The sequence below is a fragment of the Gymnoscopelus microlampas genome (assembly GCF_963454915.1).
Source record: "Gymnoscopelus microlampas genome assembly, chromosome: 10".
Taxonomy (NCBI): domain Eukaryota; kingdom Metazoa; phylum Chordata; class Actinopteri; order Myctophiformes; family Myctophidae; genus Gymnoscopelus; species Gymnoscopelus microlampas.
In genome coordinates this window covers 33,852,208-33,872,072 of record NC_139947.1, presented here as the reverse complement: position 1 = coordinate 33,872,072, position 19,865 = coordinate 33,852,208, and the positions used below count along the sequence as shown (strand labels likewise).

General features: G+C 40.2%; 1 protein-coding gene across 2 annotated transcripts; it reads right to left on the bottom strand.

Moving 5' to 3' along the window:
- Nucleotides 1-416: 416 nt before the first annotated feature.
- ahcyl1 (adenosylhomocysteinase-like 1) lies at nucleotides 417-18,593 on the bottom strand. Of its 2 annotated transcripts, none has more exons than XM_084069644.1 (17): nucleotides 18,088-18,593; nucleotides 10,596-10,710; nucleotides 10,246-10,389; nucleotides 9,102-9,202; nucleotides 8,907-9,009; nucleotides 8,184-8,278; nucleotides 7,474-7,580; nucleotides 6,449-6,565; nucleotides 6,266-6,329; nucleotides 6,071-6,159; nucleotides 5,539-5,609; nucleotides 4,878-4,972; nucleotides 4,486-4,584; nucleotides 3,945-4,013; nucleotides 3,575-3,653; nucleotides 1,694-1,814; nucleotides 417-1,488 (listed from the first exon to the last, which is right to left on the bottom strand). In XM_084069644.1, the coding sequence occupies exons 1-17, from the start codon at nucleotides 18,283-18,285 to the stop codon at nucleotides 1,482-1,484; spliced, it is 1,674 nt and encodes a 557-aa protein (XP_083925770.1). In that variant the 5' UTR covers nucleotides 18,286-18,593; the 3' UTR covers nucleotides 417-1,481. The 2 variants fall into 2 exon arrangements, with proteins under 2 accessions (XP_083925770.1, XP_083925771.1); XM_084069645.1 differs by lacking the exon at nucleotides 18,088-18,593 and adding an exon at nucleotides 13,896-14,017.
- Between the last annotated feature and the right edge of the window lie 1,272 nt (nucleotides 18,594-19,865).

The following is a 19,865-nucleotide window of genomic DNA, read 5'->3' as shown; positions in this document are numbered from 1 at the left end:
CGGTGAATCACAGCTCCCCAGTCATCTCAGTGAGTGTTAATATTAGTAACTGAGGCAGCGGGGAGGTCCACAGGAGCTAGTGAACATTCTAGACTGGCTCAAATCGCTTTGACACTCGGAACATTCTGGAGCGGCAGAGTGCACTTTCACACTCAGCCAGCTGAGCAGTTAAACGACAGGGTGACGAGCGAGAGCAATGCAGAGAATGTAGCAGTATGCAGAGCATTGATGAATGTAGGATCTAAGCCTGAAATAAAGTATGCGACACGTCTAGTTAAAGTAAACAGTAGTTACAGTATCTTTACACTTAAATAACACTCAGGAATTTCCTGTGTAGCTGCTCTCTCTTTAATTTTTCTCTCCAACTGCAAACATGCACAGACATAAACACAGGTCCACTTTGTTTAAAGTTAAGCTTTCGCTGTTAAACAGGGTTGACTTTATTGCTGATTTATGACATTTTTTCCACATACTGTAATACATAGTAGACATATACATTCTAAGCACATTGGAAATATAAATGATTTAAGTGACAATGATAATCATATGGCAAAACATAAATATCGTCTATTATGTCAAATCTATAACATACTTCATAATAATTAATAACAGAAGCAATAGAAGGAAGACAGTGGATTAACCACTTCTATGTGATATTTAAAAAAAGATAAAAGAAATATCGAGTAATGTGTAATGATATTTACTTACAATAATTGATTGTAAAGGCACATTCATACCATGACCTTTTAAGGTATTATCCAGTCAAAATAATATACTCTACTGTACACCTCTTCTTCATTACGTATTTCAGTTGAGAATTTCAGCCTGAAATTAGAATGTGACAGTGGAGGATGGAGGTACAACCATTTAAAAATATGTTCCATATAATGGAATCTGCCTCGATCAATTTTGGATAAAACTGTGATGACTGGATGTTAACTTTAAGGGTCAGTATGCAAAATACCAGTAAATAAGATTAATCAAAGCGCATGATTATGAAACATCAAAAATTATAAAACACAGTGTCAACACAGAGTTCATTATGGGTCACTTAACTTAACCCTGCCTCATGGAATGTACTTACGATTTAATGCAATTGATAGACCAAAACACACTATCTGCTCTTTCAATATCTGCTCTTCCAATATTATGGCCATCATTTGGCACTGTGTGTGATATTAAGAGTAAATAGACAAATCAACAGTGTGATCTAGCAACTTAAGCAATAGCAACTAAATTAATACATAGACATGAGCATGCAAGCAGGCAAGTGACAGACATGTTAATGTTATACTTGGTCACTTTTTACATGTATATGTTTCTCATGTTTATTAATATTCTGAAGTGCTAATATCAAGTTACATTCAGCATAAGTAAAATAATTCTTCCATTCTTTCTGTTTAGCAATGTTTACAAAATAAAGCGATATCTCTTGTCTGAGGTCCATAGTGTGTTCAGACTCACAGCATCAGACACTCCAATTAATACCTGAGGAAAGAATATTATCAATAAATATGATATGCAAAACATTGTAATTTTAAGCATGATTTATAAACAAAAAAACTACTGTATGGAATGGCAGATTTATACTACCACTATTGCTACTCCTACAAATAAAATGACAAAACAACAACATTATTGAATTGTTTCAGAAAACACATTTTAGTAAAAAAAAATCTGTAGCCTACAATACCTGTAATAGTTTGGTTTGAAGGGACCATTCTTGTTCAGGCCCATGTACTTGGCCTGCTCGTCGGACAGTTCTGTCAGATGGGCGTCAAAGTTAGGTAGGTGCAGGCTGGCCACATACTCATCTGGAGAAAGAGATCCATTTACAGCACTTCGTTAACATGGTGCTATTTATGCAGTGGTGTAAAGTAACTAAGTACATTTACTGAAGTACTGTACTTAAGTACAATTTTGAGGTATTTTTACTTTACTGGAGTATTTCCAATTTCCAGTACTTTTACTTCTACTCCACTACATCTCAGAGGCAAATATTATACTTACACTACAATTATTTGAAAACTTTAGTAACTAGTACTGTAGATTTTGATTATTATTACAAAACACACATTGCCCACTTCAGCGCTATATTCATTTTGAAAATAGCCGATTTACAAGCTCACACTGCGTCGTGATGCGACACATTGTGAGCTTGTAGATCTACTATTTTCAAAAGATTTTTATACATTTTATACATTTGAAAACTTGTGAAATGGGACATTCTGCATAATGAGTACTTTCTACTTTTGGTAGTTTAAGTACATTTTGATACCAATACTTTTGTGCTTTTACTCAAGTACATTTTTAATTACGGACTTTTACTTGGCACAGGGTATTTCTACATTGCAGTATTGATACTTTTACTTAAGTAAAATGTGTGAGTACCTTTTCCACCACTGTATTTATGCAATTTGTTCATGTTCACTAGTTGTGTTGGTTGATGTACATTTGAGGCCACATCACAAGGTGGCAGTGATGAGCTTAAGACAGTAAAGTGAGCATTAAGCAGTCTGGCTACAGAATATGTAACAATGAGTCTGCTTTCTTCATTAATATACTGTACACTGTAGCATCAGTTGGTCATTTTTTTATTGTTTTATTGCTTGTTTTATATATTTTTTACTTTATTAGCAGTTTGCCAAAAGGTCAGTATAGTAGAATGCATTTTTCCCACGTTTGTGTTGCGTTTGCGTCTAGCAAAGTGAGCTGGGATTAGGTGAGTCCTGGGGGGGAGGGGGGGGGGGGGTTTGCAGAATTGGCAGTTTGTTTTGAGAGGTCTGTAGTTTTGTCTTAAACCCATTAAGACCTTAAACGCATTTGTGTCATTTTTAAGATTTCTTTGGCTAGATTTAGCAGATATACAAGCTCAGAACTTAGATCTGCTATTTTTGAAAAAATCGTGAGAGGGCGGGGGGGTCCCTGGAACAAAATATTGTGAGATGGGGGGTCCGTGGCCAAATACATATAATTTGGGGTGTCTCCTTGACATGAAAAAGTTTGAGCACCACTGATATAGCAACAATAGTTTTTCAGAAAGCGGTTAGGATTTAGAACACATTTGTAAAAACACAAATTTTCACGATTAAAAAAAAAAAATCTAAAAATGACACAGATTCTTTCCCCGGTCTTAATGGGTTAGTGACATCATGGGGGTGTTAGTGAACCATGAAGTGCAAGCATAGTCAAAATGGGGCTGGATGATGGCTCCAGCTAGAGTCCTCAGTGTTTTATCGAGAATGCAGCCCAAGTAACCTCGTCTTTGATTGTGATTACATTGTCCCAGAAAACACTATCGAAGGCTGATGTGTAGATTGAATAGAAAACATAATACTACATAATAATAATGCAATATTCATCATTCAAAGTCGATAGTATATACAGTATATGTATATATATATATATATATATATTATAATATATACTGTATAATATATATAAGTATATATTTTTAAATATTTGTCAACTAAGGATGTAATTAACTAGTATCCTAGAACATGCAGCATAGTTTAAGTGATGGAGAGCTGTAACTTTCGGCAAATTTTTAAACAAAACTGCCCATTGTTCTTACCCATCTTCTTTGGCAGGAGATACACGTCTTGTTTATAACGGCCCTCTGGAGCGTTGAAGAGCTCAATCAGGGCCAGGGCCTGGAGATAGATAGATAGAAAACTCATAGGTCAGGGGAAATGCTTTCGTAAAACCTATTGGTACGGAGCAGGATTGCCATTTGATGGTAAAGTAGGAGTGAGACCCCATACATTTGACAACAACACTAACATGATACATTTTTAGGCTTTGTTTTTCCTTCTCTAAACACAACATTTTGTGTTCATTATCCATGGGAACCAGAAATTATTTATACAATAGTCAAACATTTTGACTATTGCCATACATAAAATATGTCTATTGTACAGAGAAGAGAATGCTAAGCCTCAAACCTGAGTTGTAGCAGTGATGGACAAAACGAACGTAGGTACAGTGGAGCAGCTCAAATTCAGAAGCCGGCCCTGGGAAACGACACATAAGAATAGTTTGATGAAAATCCAAATGGACTAGAACAGTGGTTCTCAAAGTGGGGTCCAGGGACCCTCAGGGTTCCTTGAGAGTGTTCCAAATGGACCCTTACATGTCTGTAACTCTGAGAGTGTACTGTACAAATGGTACAAATGGAATGGAACCAAATTGACCTGTAAAGACTCCTGGAAATGAAAAAGGTTGAGGACCACAGGACTAGAAATGCACATGGAAACGGATATTGGACAGGCAAAAGTTTGAAATAACAACAGTTCTAAGTGATACTGTCAGACAGTCAGGAATAATACACAGATATCCATCTAGGAGAGTGCACCACAGGGCAAACTGCAGGAGATAGGTCCAGGGAAACAAAGCCTTGTGTTACATTAAGGCATTGCTGTGTGGGAAAGCACATTTTATACCGTAACACCTTCAAAAAGACACCGTTTTGTCACATTTCAGTACCTCTGCTAGCAGGACAACTCTCTTGCCATCGGGCCAAATTATGTGGTCCACCTGGGAACGCACCCTCTCCCAGGTCAGCTCTGGGCTACGGAGACTTGCCTGAAGACATAGGACAGGACAGACACAGAACAGATTGATATACAATAAGGCAAAAACTGCTGATTATTATCATAAACATTTTTTTTTATCTGCCAAATATATGCAATTAATTTGGACCATAAAATGATGGTAAAACAATGTACTAAAGCTCATAAGTTATAACAGATGTCTTGAAGTTAAAGTAGCATTAAAACATTTTAATTGTAAATATCACAATTGTACATTGCTACAGTTTTAGTTGATTCATTGTGTCAATCATTATTTGAATGATCATTTCATGTCTAATTACTCACAACATCAATCTCAGTATTAGAGTGTCCCATGTTGCAGACAATGCAGCCATTCTTCATTCTGTCAAGCTGTTCTCTGGTAACAACATTCTTATTACCTGAATTAACAGGGGGGAAAAACAATAGCACAAATGTATAGCATAGAAACTACCTGATGGTTTGATAAGTCATATGTTATGTCATCTTGCTTGACAAAAGATTATGTAATGAAAATACATAATTTTCTGTCAAGCAACATGATGCTGAAGTATAAATTAGGTTTAAGGTTTTGGAATAGGTGGAATAAGAATTTAATTACCTGTTTAGAAGAAATCTAACTACATTTGGGAGTAGATTACCTTGACTGAACCTACGCTATGTCAGATAACTTCTTTGCTTCTGTTGAAAATGCTAAATACAATTATACACTGGCACGTACAATGGACAATTTGTGTACTGTGTACTGACTACCATGCATTCTTATGCAAAGGTAAGATTATATATATATATATTTTAAATATATTATACCTTAAACTGATGCTAGGTTCTCGGTTTACCTATGATCCTAGATTACTGCGTTTGCTAAATGACTAAATTGTAAGTGATGGAGGCATCGATGCCTGCAAAATTGTGATCATCTGAGCTGAATTAAATAGGTGTTACTGTGTGAGGCCGGGTGGCTTACCAGTGCAGGTTATCACCACATCCATCTGCCGAATGACCTCATTCAGCTTGACCACACGAAAGCCGTCCATGCTGTGTGGACAATTTAGTTATTTCATTTTACATTTTACATGTAAGAACAACTGAGATTTATAAGTAAACCGCAATATATGATTTAGAAGTGAATAATAACTGGAATAAGTATCTACTTAAACCCTATATTGGCCAGAGTTCCCCAGGGCTCTATCCTATTTTTTCCCTCTACATCAAATTGCCTAAAATAGCAGATCTACAAGCTTATAGATTTGCTGAATTTTCACTCCAGAATAGGGAAAGTAGAGTTCCTGTGGTTAAAGGATAATAGCTGAAATAATTTAAACTATACCTTAAATTACAAATAAAGTCAAATGCATGAAAATAAGCAGTATTCTACTGATTGTCAGCCTTTCAGCATGGCCTAATCAATGTTCCTACGGATTAAGTGGTAGATAAGGATAATTGAGGTAGCACATTGATATACTAAAGGATTAGCAGAGTAACGAGCAGTCACTCACCATGCCTGCAGGGCACATATGGGGTCGATCTCTGTGATGCACACAATTGCGCCAAGGGCCTTCAGAGCAGTACAGCAACCTTTCCCCACCTGACCAGATGACACAACACTGTACATTTAGCATAAATGTGTGTCAGAAAACAACACTGACCAAATTATGGTTGAGAACTTTGTTTAATAAAAGAATGACTCTGACCTCTCCATAACCACACACAACAACTTGTTTGCCTCCAAACATTACATCAGTGGTCCGTTTCAAGCTGACAATGGAGATGAAAGGCATTATCCCATTAGCTATTGACACATTCATGAAATGAGACACAATACCATATTTAACAGTGATTCACATTTCATGCGTTCAATATTACACTCCACTCACCCATCTAGGATGGATTCACGGCAGCAGTAGAGGTTGTCAAATTTCTGCTTGGTGACTGAGTCATTCACATTCATTGCCGGGACACACAGTTTGCCAGCCTTGGACAACTGGTACAATCTGAGAACACACGTGGGAGGGTGAGTATACAGTACACACACGCGCGAGGTGTCAGGCTTTGTAACCTTTCCAGGGTGTCTGGATAATTGGTTCCATGGAGAGCAACCCTTGGACAGCTGCTATAGCTCATAGTGTAGGTCTATCATCTCTGCCAGCAGGACTACAGTAATATCAGGCCTACAACCTTTTCAAACCACAATGTCAAATTTAACTAATACCGATTTGACCCTGGGTCGTTTCATACATCAACAATTGTTTTCTCACTTCCAGCTCAGTTCAGTTCAGTTCAGCTCAGTTGAGTTGAGTTCAGTTAATGTCTACCATCACAATAAAACTTTTTAAAGACTTCAGTCTGACATCTTCTCACATGCATCTGAAAGACTGTAAAAATACTTCAAGTCACACAAAGACAGTTTGGCAAAGACTAGGGATATTGCAGGGTCACTATTTACAGGAATACAAGGTTGCGTCCGAAATCACATACTGCATAATAATAATAATAATATCTCAAATCGATATAGCACTTTTTTAAGTACCCAAAGACGCTTTACATATACGCTACATATAATCAGTATGCTATTTGTCAACATACATTTCATGTTGAACCACATGCACTGTTAGGAAATAGCCCCATCTTGTGACAGACCAGAGGTACTATACATAAATAATAGAGATTTGTTGTTCACCATTGTTGTTGACAAGGTTCACAAGATTTAACTTCCCATGAGCATACCCCAGGACTAAAGACTTGTGATAATATTAAACAGGTTTTGATTTGATCAGAACCGTCAAGACGAGAAAAGGACTGACTTAAGATACCACCTTATACCAAATGATCCAGATGATTGGAGCGCGCCTCAACTTGCGCAAAACATGTCATGATTATATTCAGAGAAGTCCATTCTAACCTGTGCACTCCAGTTACACTCTCCTCCACAATGCCCTGAGCCTTCTTGAACACACTGGGATACTTCTTGTACACCCAGTGAGTCAGGTCTCCCCCATCATCCAGGATCTAACACAAACAGTGGAACAAATTGAAAGAAAACATCAGCAACAAAGTGGAGCTTCATACTGAGATTTGCCTTTTATAAAGTGTTGTAAATATATGGCATTGATTGTTATCATTATCAATGTGTGTGTGTGTGTGTGTGTGTGTGTGTGTGTGTGTGTGTGTGTGTGTGTGTGTGTGTGTGTGTGTGTGTGTGTGTGTGTGTGTGTGTGTGTGTGTGTGTGTGTGTGTGTGTGTGTGTGTGTGTGTGTGTGTGTGTCAACTGCTAACCTCAACATAACTGGACCAATCGGTGTGAAACCCTGTTTGACAATGACTGTCAAACAGGGTTTTCTTTCATACTCCATACCGTTTGCCTGTAATTACACATTACGGTGGGGCCTATTTCTCAAAAATATATACAAGACATATTTACTTCTATGTGGTTTGTGTTTATCGTGCAGCTTTTTGTTGTTGTGAATCGATTGTGATGATGTTTTGTAGTTGTTTTCTTTTGTTTGGTGTTTTATAATCCCATAAAGGATGGGTCTCATGGACAAGACACACAAAAGGGTTAGTTTCATACAGATGGGTGTTAAGTATATAATGGGAATTTCATGCTGATACCATGTTGGCCTGCCAGCCCTCTGTGTTGACACAGCGGTCGATGCACCACCAGAAGTCATCCTCTGACTCACCCTTCCATGCAAACACAGGTATTCCTACATGGGAATAAAACAAAACCTCATGTTGAAACACACAAAAAGAGAAAGTGAGAAAAAGCATAGCTGTGGGTGTCTGGTACAGATCCATTAGGTTAGTAGTATGTTGACTGAGTATGGGCCTTTTCACACCAGTATTTCTAAGACTTGGGCTGAGCTTAGCGTAACTTTGTTTCACGCCCATATGTGTTAACCCATGGCTTAGAGTAAGCCCTGAGTTAAGGATTCACTCTTTAAAATCAGTGCCTACGGTTTGATGTCTTAGAATATAACTCACACAGAACAAAACTTGTTTATATTCGAGTATACTGCACAGGGGTCTTTGATAGGACAACAAAACGTCCCATTGCTTTTGTTCTAACTTCAGTTCACAGTAGTAATCCTAACCCAAGCGTTTTTGGGGATAAGCCCAAACATTCGGGGATAACCCTGTTCCAGAGTGTGGCTAGGAAAGCTCTGATATTCCACTATGTTGTAAGTGTGAAAGCCCAGGGCTAATGGAGCTGTAAGCCTTTACATAAATGTAACCAAAATGGACTCCTTCGGTTCCATTGGGTTACAGGTGTCCATTTGGTTACATTTATTTTGTACACTTAGAGTTAAATTAAAAGCTAACTGTGAATCTTACCACTCTCAGCCAGCGCAGCCGCCACCTCATTCTGGGTGGAGTAGATGTTACAGGCTGTCCAGCGACATTGGGCCCCAAGGGCCACCAGAGTCTCAATCAGAACCTGACAGAGAGAGAGATTGAATGAAACCTATAAGAAAGGGACAGAAATCACACAGTGTAGTGACAGCCAGGTATCTGAGTAAATGGACGTACCGCCGTCTGAGCAGTAATATGGGTGCAGCCTACTATCTTGGCCCCTGCCAGAGGTTTCTCGCCCTGGGCTCTCTTCCTCAGGGATATCAGGGCTGACATATCTATGTAGAGAAACAGAGGGATTAAAGACTTAGAGGAAACTGACACAAAATAAGGGAAGGATAATTTTTTCATTGTGTACGGGAATAAGCAGAACAATGTGCGTAGGTGTGCAGGTAATGGAAAATGTAGATTGGCTGAACAACAATGGCAGCATCAGTTGCTGTGCGTAGGTGTGCAGGTAATGGAAAATGTAGATTGGCTGAACAACAATGGCAGCATCAGCTGTTGGGGATTGAGGCTGGAGGAGCACTTAGGCCTACTGTACTTTGAGAGAGAGAGAGAGAGAGAGAGAGAGAGAGAGAGAGAGAGAGAGAGAGAGAGAGAGAGAGAGAGAGAGAGAGAGAGAGAGAGAGAGAGAGAGAGAGAGAGAGAGAGAGAGAGAGAGAGAGAGAGAGAGAGAGAGAGAGAGAGAGAGAGAGAGAGAGAGAGAGAGAGAGAGAGAGAGAGAGAGACTACTTGCAGACAAATTCTTAGATAGAAATAAAAGGAGAGACAGTTGAAGGAAATGGAAAAAAGTAGCTTATAGGTGAATAGAAGAGAGAGAAAGATGCCCTGATCATGTTTCCCAATGGAGAGTACTGACAAAGCCCCAGCCTGGGGTCATGAACTGTTTGGGAGCCAAGAGAAGGACTTTAATATCAAACAATGCCAGAGCAGCAGAAACAGACACCATGTGATACGTATCTGGGAACAAAGTGGCCACAGGGAGCTCAAAGCCCTCTCTGTCTTGTTCACAGTGGTGCAGAGTGTCTAATTGCTTGTTGGCCCTCACAGAAACTCATACAGTATGTACTGTTAAGCGTGGTCCATACTCCTTACGACCCGCCAAACTTTTCTTGTAGAGAGTATGTATTGGCCTTAAGTCAGCACAACTCCGATCCTCTTCTGGCCTATCGTCATACTAGATACATACAGTACAAGCACATGAGTAATCGTGTGATGTGACAATGAAGTTGATTCTGATTCTGAGATGCAATGTTCCTGTAACGAGACCAGCTCTTGGTTTCATGTGCCTGTGAGGAGACAACCGATTAATATTTACCTTGCTCTGCGATCTCGATCTCACGCCGACCGAACTCGGCCTGTTTGACGTTCTTAACACAGAAGTCGGTGCTGCCCTGGGTGTTGAGTTGAGCCTTGTCCCGTGGGGAGGTCTCATCATCAGAGCTGTCTGAGTAAGAGGCGGCTGGGAAATGCAGGAGACCACACAAAAAGCCACCATTATGGCGCACACACAAAGGATACAATTATGAAACTAATACTTATAATCATTGTGTAAATGGTGGAACTTTTTGTCTTTGTGTGTGGTTTTGTACGTGTGTGTGTGTGTGTGTGTGTGTGTGTGTGTGTGTGTGTGTGTGCGTATGCGTGTGCGTGTTATACGTGTTGTACCTGAGCTGTAACTGTCTGTCGAGGACTGAGAGATGGACCGTGACAGAGAGCGTCGGCCAGCCTTGGTGGGGTACTTGCTGAACTCCTGTTTATCCTCTGTGTTAGCAAACTGGATCTGAAAAGCACACCAGACACAATGGAAAACAACAGGGATATAGACTACTGTATAAATCATAAACAAATTGTAGACAATAGACATGAATCACTTGATGCCATGCAGGCAGTGCATGTCAGGACTTGCGTTTATATGCTTGTTTATTGTCAACACTGAAGCCCAGGGAGAGAGACAATAAATGGTAGGCTATACAGCGAGCGTTAGATAATATAATAACACATTCTACTGTATGCCTGAGTTTCTGCTTTTGTTTGAGATTTTTTTTTTCTGTGCCAGGCCAGACGAAAATATGTCACCTCAAAGCTCTGGGTACTATATCATCTGAGCCTTCTACATTAACGGAGCAGATAAATCACAGGTGGGTCAGGGGAGAAGGGAGGTGGGGCCTGTCTATTTTTAGAAGCTCCCTCCCAAGTCTGTGATTTATGCTTGATTCAAATACACAGGCTTCAGCTGTTGGTATGGCTCACCTCCATGTCAACCAGACCCTTCAAAGGGCCCAGGATGAAAGTCCTGGGTGCGCAGAGAGTGGATAAAATACTGCTGGCTGCTTGGTTGGGAAGGCTAGGCCTGGATGTTTGCAGGCATGCTAAAAGCAAATTCATACTACATGTCACATGACGAAAGTGTCTGTGTGCTTTGTTCAGTTGAATATACTGTACATCATCTTTATTGTGCGACATGGCTGGTCAATGACGTATACATTTGAGTCTCAAATAGGGTCACTATATAAACCCACAAATCCAATTTATTCCGTAAGAGTGCAACAGGGCTAATTATAGAACTCAAGACTAGTGGCTGATGTGAAATTGGCTTTCTTTAGCACACTGTGGGCTAGAATTAGCCTCAAGATCCAAGAAATCCACTGACTGCCATGCACACGCTGAGCTAAGAGTCTGGCAGCCCTAGCAGCCAGACAACACTTAGATGTCACCATTAGAGAGATTAAGGAGAGTCTGACAGATGTCCCATTAGGTTCTTTAAACTGGGTCATCAGGGGCAGTGGGGAGCTGCAGAGTACGGTTACGCCTGATTTGTACTTAGTTGCGTGCCAGTGTCTCGCACCAGAAATAGCAGATCTACAAGCTCACATCTAATCACACTGCGAGTTTGTAGATCAGCTATTTTCAGTGCAAGACACAATGCAGATGCATACTATAGACAAAATGTACAATTCCTTGCACTGCCCATTATCCTTGGTGTGTCGATACAATGTGTTGTACCAAACAAACTATGCTGGAAATGAGATATTATCAGGCGATACCAAGCCATGTCACAGCTGAAAAAAAACCCAAGATGAGCAGGCTGTATGCTATCTAAAAGGAAGTGACACATTCATTCTTGAGATCTGCAAGAATGGGCCTGTGAGAAGGTTGTTCTGGACTGGGTAGCACTTCACTGAAACTGAATGGCTGCAGGTGAGCATCAGGCCTGGGCCTCATGACGTGTGATTCAGTTAAAGACCTCCTGGCTATGGCTCTGCCTCTGACCGGTAAAACTGTCACCAGGCTCCTTTATCCATTAAAGAACTGACAGGGATGTATCAATTGGGACTCACAAGTTACAACCCAATTGATCTTGGTTGGCCGCATGCCATGTAGTAGAAGAAGAAATGAATGATACATTTAACTCCCAAAAGATAATGCTAATGATGGTGGTGAAGGACAGAGTTCACAAAAAAATCCCTTACTTGTCCATCTCTTCTTGCCCTTCCAAGAAAACAAGTGTAGTACAGTATGTCCATTCCAATATTCCTTCCCATAAAGCCTTTTATGTGGCTTGTTCTGATATTTTAGATGTCCATAGAATGTGTTTGGAGTCAAAACTAACACGTCTGCTTGCTGCGTTGACACAACACACAACTGATAATTCGGGGACAACATGAACGCCTGACTAAAAACAGATGGGTAACATTTGAGTGTGATGTGAGCTGCACAGTATGATAACGCAGACCGAGTGGTAATATAATGTCAAAATACAACACTTCTACATTATAGAATGACATATTCAATAGTCATATACAGGTAAATGCCAGTTTAGTATGTTTATGCAGGCTGACTTTAAAGTGGTGTCAATGATAAAATACTAATTACTGTACACTACATTGTTAGTAGTCCTATGCAATACTCAATAATCATATTGTATATGTAAATTACAGTTTAGTCTGTTTATGCAGTGAGAAAAATAATGATAAAATACTACACACACAAATATGCAGTAAAACACTGCATACTAATGATGTGATATATTAGGGTTAAGTACCGATTTTCACATAAGATTGAGAGAGTTGGGAACTTGTGAAAATGGCACGCCTGGTGTAACTCTACACAATTATGAAAATTAAGATAAGATACTACTCATTCTGAATTTAGGGGGTTCACAAGGGCAACAAATTGCCTTGAAAATACAGATTTTGAAACATCTCATGATTCACTTAGTGGTCTACGTTTCACGTAAAATAAGAAATGAAGTTTTCAAACATGATCCAAACTGTGCAATGATGCTGCCAACTGTCATTCATTATACTCTCACAACAACACTTCATTCCAAGGGCATTGATACCTGGGCCTGAACAGTCTGCAGTGTCAGTAAAGAATAAAGTCACTGCTTAATGAAACAATATGAACCGAGATGAGCAGCAAGTTCTATGTTCTAACTCTCCTTTTTGCAGAGCAGCTTTTTGTTTTTGTTTTTTTGCATCAGTTTTAACTCCAGAGGATTAAGACTAAGTTCTGGCTAGTGCATTGCATTTCAGTGTGTTTTATTTCCCCAGTATAGAGATGGCATACGCAGAGACTCATTCTCCTGTGGTCGGAACATTTAGGAAAATAGAGATTTACTGAAGACAGTGTTCTATTGTTGCAGTCAATGGCTTGCTCCAGAGTTCTGTCCTATTAATAACTGTGGTCTTTTGAAGAGATGATATTGCAACTAATTGACAGCCCTCAGATAATATATAATGGCCATTAAAACCCTACTGAATAGTTTGCAGTGGTGAGTAATTCAGGATTAAGAACCGCTCAGCCTAAATACAAAGACATTATTGAAAACTTGTGGCATACGAGAACTGACACTGACACATACTGTAAGTGTGTGTGTGTCTGTGTGTATGTCTGTCTGTCTGTGTGTGTGTCAGTGGTAAAGTTACAATAGGAGCCCCTGGTGATGAGATAGTCGTGACTCACCCGCTCCCGCCCATGCCCGTGTCTGTGTGCCATGGTTGCCGGTCAGTCCCTGGTCTTTCAGGTTTGTTTCTGTCTCCCTGTGGCTGTGTGTCCTCTGTGTGATGGTGCTAGGTGTCCCTGATGTTATTATCCCACAACCCTCCCAGGCAGAGGTGGGGGGAGGTTCCCAACTATTATCATCATTTCTAATGGCCAACCTGGAGAGAGAGAGAGAGGGGAGGCCGAGATAGTAGGGGCGTCCAACCCAGCCCTCTGTGTTCTCTCTCTCTCTCTCTCTCTCTCTCTCTCTCTCTCTCTCTCTACCCTTGACAACTAGCTGCTAGAATCAGTGGGTTATGGTCATGGCCAAGCTGTTAATGTTCTGAGAGCATATCATGTAAGGACACACACACACACACACACACACACACACACACACACACACACACACACACACACACACACACACACACACACACACACAGCCTCACAACACTAACAGCAGCTTAGAGTAGTACTACTACAGAGTCACTAGTTTGGCCATACTAATAAGAGGGGATTGACGTGGGAATTATACTCTCCGTTTCCATTAGCCTTCTGTAGCATCTACAGGTCACCCACCCCATACCATCTTAAGTCTAAGTACACTTTCTGTCTTAGAAACATTATATAATGTGCCATGTTGTGAATGGGCGGTATAAGGACAAAATGCAGGCTGGGCATATAGCAACATTAACCTAACATTAACCCAACACCACAAAAATGTTACAGGGACCGCTATGCCAGAATGTGAAATGCCCTACCAACAGTCATAAAAAAGTGTGACTTCTTACCCTCCTTCAAAAACGCTGTACAAGAGCACAAGTTTACAGGTGGCTGCAAATTGTAACTGGCCCCTGTAAAAAGTAAAAGGTCTAAGTTTATCACCGGAAATGACCCCCCCCCCCCCCCCAACTGTACATATCTTTCTTTCTTATTACTACTTGTATATATGATGTATATATGATGCATATTACTGTATATTATTGTTTGTCTTTAAATGTCTCGAGGAATTGAATACACAGGACCTCAATGGAAACAAGGGCTTATTTGGGTTATCCTTTAAGCATTCTTTTGTATTAATCTGTGCCACCATTTTTTGCAAACTGTTAATAAAGTATTCAATCAATCAATCAAAACATCTGATCATCTGTCAGACCCTGCTGCTAAAGGGGAACTAACAGCTGTTACCCAATAACTTGTCCCCAGTCAAGTTAGAGATGGAAAAACTCAGAAATTTGGCTTCAAGTATGACTTATTATTATACAGTACAGTAGAAGTGAACAACTAACAACACAAATGACAAATCCACACTACAAAATGACCACACCTTCATCGCCTCTCACAGACAGGCGTCTGCGTACTGGTGCCATGTGATTTAGATCAACACAGACGTGGCGGATTATACAGTGTTGTGAAAAAACATACATGCTGGTAATCCCCTCTGTTTAAACTATGACCTTTATTTGATAGTAAACCTTTGTATTTGAAGACTATCTGGACATAATGGTGTCGGGATCGAAACCCACAGAATTACAAATAACCATGAATTTTATAATCTGTTTGTTGTTCCCAAGTGTATTGTTGTAGGAAAGTTTGACATTGCAGCCAGACACAGCATCAAGAATTTGAATGTCAAGGTAGAATTTAGAAATTGCACAAACAGAAATACTCCAAAACACAGTCTTTCTAAATGTCAATGGCACACAGGGAAAATGATGTAGACTAGACCAGTCCATATGGATGTGTTATATTTCTCATCTTAAAGCGACTTTTCTCCTGTTGTTACCATAGCTCAGGAAGTGGTGGTCAAATACTGAGCATGAAAGATTTGGTGTCCAGAAATAACAGAGGGAACCCATTTTCCAAATAGTTTCATAGACTAGTTTGACCTTGTGCACAAAGTTTCAAGTGGCGAATGTGTCTAAGTCTGTTTCTTTCTGGAGAATAAGAGAGGAGATGGGCTCTTTGCTCATATTTCATCCTTTGTCACTCAAATAATAACATCTGGTGGATCTCAACATAAACAAGGAGCGCAGATCCCCGCCAGGCCAGGTTGCCGCCTACCCTGGGCTGTGTTGCGACCTGTTGCACCGTCACTATGAGGCCGATTTGAAAACCTTAGGGTGGCAGCTCTTCCTTGGCCTAGTGGGATTGTACGTGTTAAGTTTCAAGGCAATCGGACACTGTGTTCATGATTTGTGGCATTTAGCCACTGCCACAAACTTTGGAAGCCAATCGTAGCCAATCGGAATAGAATCTGAAAATTCTGACAAATATGTCTTGTTCACAGGACTATAGAGATTTGTGTGAGGTTTGGACAAAATCTGTACGAGTAGAACAGACAGAGAGACTCACTGGAGTGAAAACATAATCCCTCGCCTTTGGCCTTTGATAATTAAGTATGTCATACATACTACTAGACCTGACTAAACATGATAACACAATCTAATGATAATCATTCTGGGTTATGTAAAATTGCTTGCAGAGATCTGATGTGAACGATTATGCATGATTACATTTACAGTGACTGCCTCCATCTCCCAAGGGGTGTATTGTGTAACTGTTGGATGTATGAGTAGGGTTGTTCCACTCATCCACACTTCCACACATGGAAACACACACATACACACACACACACACACACACACACACACACACACACACACACACACACACACACACACACACACACACACAGAGTGGAGGAGGGTCTATTCCTTGGAATCTATTTGCTTGTAGTACCTGTTGGAACCCTGCATGGTTGGTTGATAATGTGAAACTCCAGAGTGCACTACAGTATATTGTTCCCACTTGAACAGCATCATCTTAACTGTTTTCATACTTGATATTTGCTGCTACGTTTTGTTTTATTTTCCCTGTTCTATCATTTTCAATATCTCTTGGGCCCATCGCGTTTATTTGTTTTACACAAACAGGTGGCTCAGCTTGACCAGAGGCAGTCACAGGGCTCTCACATTTATTCATAACACTCAGAGCTGCTGTGTTTCATAAGAACAGTCCACATTCCTGCCATCCAATATGTTTTACATCAGACTCCCTGGGGCTGGTCCTACTCCCCATATTATTGCCCTTTCAGGCAGGGGGTCCTGCCTGATAAGCCCTGCTGCATAGGACGATTTTTGTTTTAACTTTACATTGTGGATGAGAGAAGATTTACCGTTTACTATTAAGTCTGCAAATGCAGATGTTTATTAGTCAGACGGTCATGGGATCTCCACATCCCATTTTTAGAGGAAGGAGGAACAATAAAGGAACTTAGAATGACAAAAAGTCATACAAAATACTTTTTGATCAAAGTAGTTAATTGCTTTGCATCAGAGATTGCTATGTTTTATGTAGCCTACAGACTACCATTTCTGCTCTGGTTAAGAGCAGATAAAGACAAAACACTGGACAACTTTGTAAACCAATAGCTTGACTTTTTCCATATTTTATAGCTTTCCCACATCCTGTGGGACAGAGGGATTTTGGCTCTTTTGGCAATGCGGCTGTGGTATTCCATCTATTCTAGTGCATTATGAGATCTACATGAATAACTGTTGATGAGAACAGTGGGTGCACTATGATGCCCACTTGGTACACTATAACCCGTGCCGGGTTATAGGCTAGAACAGTGGTTCCCAAACTTTTTAGCTCAAGACCCAAGAGAGAAATTAGACGTTTGCCCGGTACCATAGTGAAAATAGCAGATCTACAAGCTCACAACAGGCATTGTGAGCTTATTTTCCAGTACTTCTTAAACATTTGTTTTCTAATGTATGTCATTTATTTGATTTCTCATTTTATTTTTAATTAATTAAATTATTTTGAAAAATCATTGAATTTGTTTTTAATGAAAAAAAATCTTTTTTTTTCTTTTCTTTTTTCATGTTTTGAAATGTACTCCTGACCTATAAAAAACGTGTCTGCGACCCACAAACGGGTCCCGACCCACTGTTTGGGAAACAGTGGGCTAGAATATGCAATGTGTTTTATAATTTACAGTACTGCAGTGCTAATGCGCACCTTCGCACTTCCGTCCCGTTATACAACACACACGCACACACGCACGCACACACACACACACACACACACACACACACACACACACACACACACACACACACACACAGAGTCAATGGGTGATGTGATGAAGAGCATCATACGGTACCTTCTTGACAGACTTGAGCGTGGGCACCGCGGTGAAGGCTGCGGAGGGCAGCTCCCCCACGTTCATGTTCATGTCGCTGTTCTTGCTCACAGTCATCGCAGAGTATTTCTCCGCAACGTTCTCGGTCTCTTTGACATATTTCGTAGCTTGTTTAACGACCTCCGATGACTTGCTGCCGTCCACCTCCGCGTCGGTCATGATGGCATGCAGGTGATGTTATTGACCTGTGATCAGAATAGTGTAATGGTTGTCCTCTTCCTCCTCCTCCTCTTCTTCTTCTTCCTCCTCCTCGCGTTGCCCTGCTTCTTGTGTCCCGATAGAGAAGAACGCAAGCAGTTTATACTCAAGATATTCTCAACACCCTTGTAACACTGGAATTAAACTGAATGAGCAGATCTACACTTTAAAATAAGCATGAATAGAATCACATCGTCGTCCAGGTCAGCCTCCAGCCATCCATTCCACAGACAGTAGCATCTAGAGAGGAGAGAGGGGGGCGGTGTGTGTGTGTGTTGAGGCTGTCAGAGGGGGGCGGTGTGTGTGTGTGTGTGTGTGTGTGTGTGTGTGTGTGTGTGTGTGTGTGTGTGTGTGTGTGTGTGTGTGTGTGTGTGTGTGTGTGTGTGTGTGTGTGTGTGTGTGTGTCTGTCACGGTGTCACCTGAACAAGTCGGCAGTGTGTGCGGTGTTGCCAGATTTTGCGAGAGGAATAAGTAACCATGTCTATGAAAACAAGCCCAAAAGAAGCAACTTATAGGACACATGAATGAACACTTTGAACCTATATACATAAGCTATTCATTTGAAAATAGCCAATCGACATGCTCTCAACGCGTTGCGATGCGTTGTGAGCTTGTAGGTTATAGATCTGCTATCTTCAAGAAGAAAAATCTTGAAAACATGTTAAATACACAAATCTTGTATGGGGGTCCCTGGCACAAAATATTTTCAGATCTGTGGCCAAGTACATTTTAATTAGGGGGGGGTCCTTTAAAATGAAAAAGTTTGAGAACCACTGGTTTAAACAACATTTAGGAAATAAGCCCAAATAAGCAACAACACCTTAGAAACGAGCCCAAAAAAACACAACCGCCAATATTTACAAGCAACTTTGGAGAAAAACAAGCCCAAAGTCGCTTATAATAAACAGACTTGGCAACACTGAGTGTGTGCGGCGTTTGTCCAATCAACGTCGGAGGAGAGAAGGACCCCTTGGTCACTGGCCGCTACAATGTAACTCTGACCGCATATATTCATTACATTGTAATCATTATGCTCGCTGCAATGATTTGAAAGCAACACATACCAGTATTCACACTATTTTCTCCCTCCTTGCTTTTAGTCTAGCTTGTTGTGCAGTTAATTGACTCATCTGACAGTTCTTTCACAAGGGAGAAGGTCAGACAGATGACCTTTTTGACACATTTTATAAAACACTAGTGCATTGTTTGATCATTCATAACTACTTGAAATCTCATTTGATTCTGTGTAAAATAAAATAAAATAAACTGCAGTACTATTAATGTAAAAGATATATATATATATATAGCCAAATCATTTTTGTACCTGAATTTTTCAATACACTTCTTTCAGTCAATAGAAACAATGTGGGTACCAGATTTATAATATAGTAACAGCCCAAATATATATTTTAAATATGTCAATTGTTGATATTATTGGTAAACTTATTCCAAGGTCAGATTGTATACATGTACGTAGTGTTTAATTTGATACAGCATTAATCAACACTGATGATACATCCCAGGTGTATCCACGTGTTTT

Excerpts from the sequence above, each read along its gene's own strand:
- ahcyl1 (XM_084069644.1), bottom strand. The coding sequence starts at position 18,285 with ATGACCGACGCGGAGGTGGACGGCAGCAAGTCATCGGAGGTCGTTAAA. Across the intron at positions 6,566-7,473 it reads AGTGTAACTGGAGTGCACAG|ATTGTACCAGTTGTCCAAGG; the intron begins GTTAGAATGGAC and ends GTGTGTTCTCAG. Across the intron at positions 6,160-6,265 it reads TTGTGTGTGGTTATGGAGAG|GTGGGGAAAGGTTGCTGTAC; the intron begins GTCAGAGTCATT and ends TCATCTGGTCAG.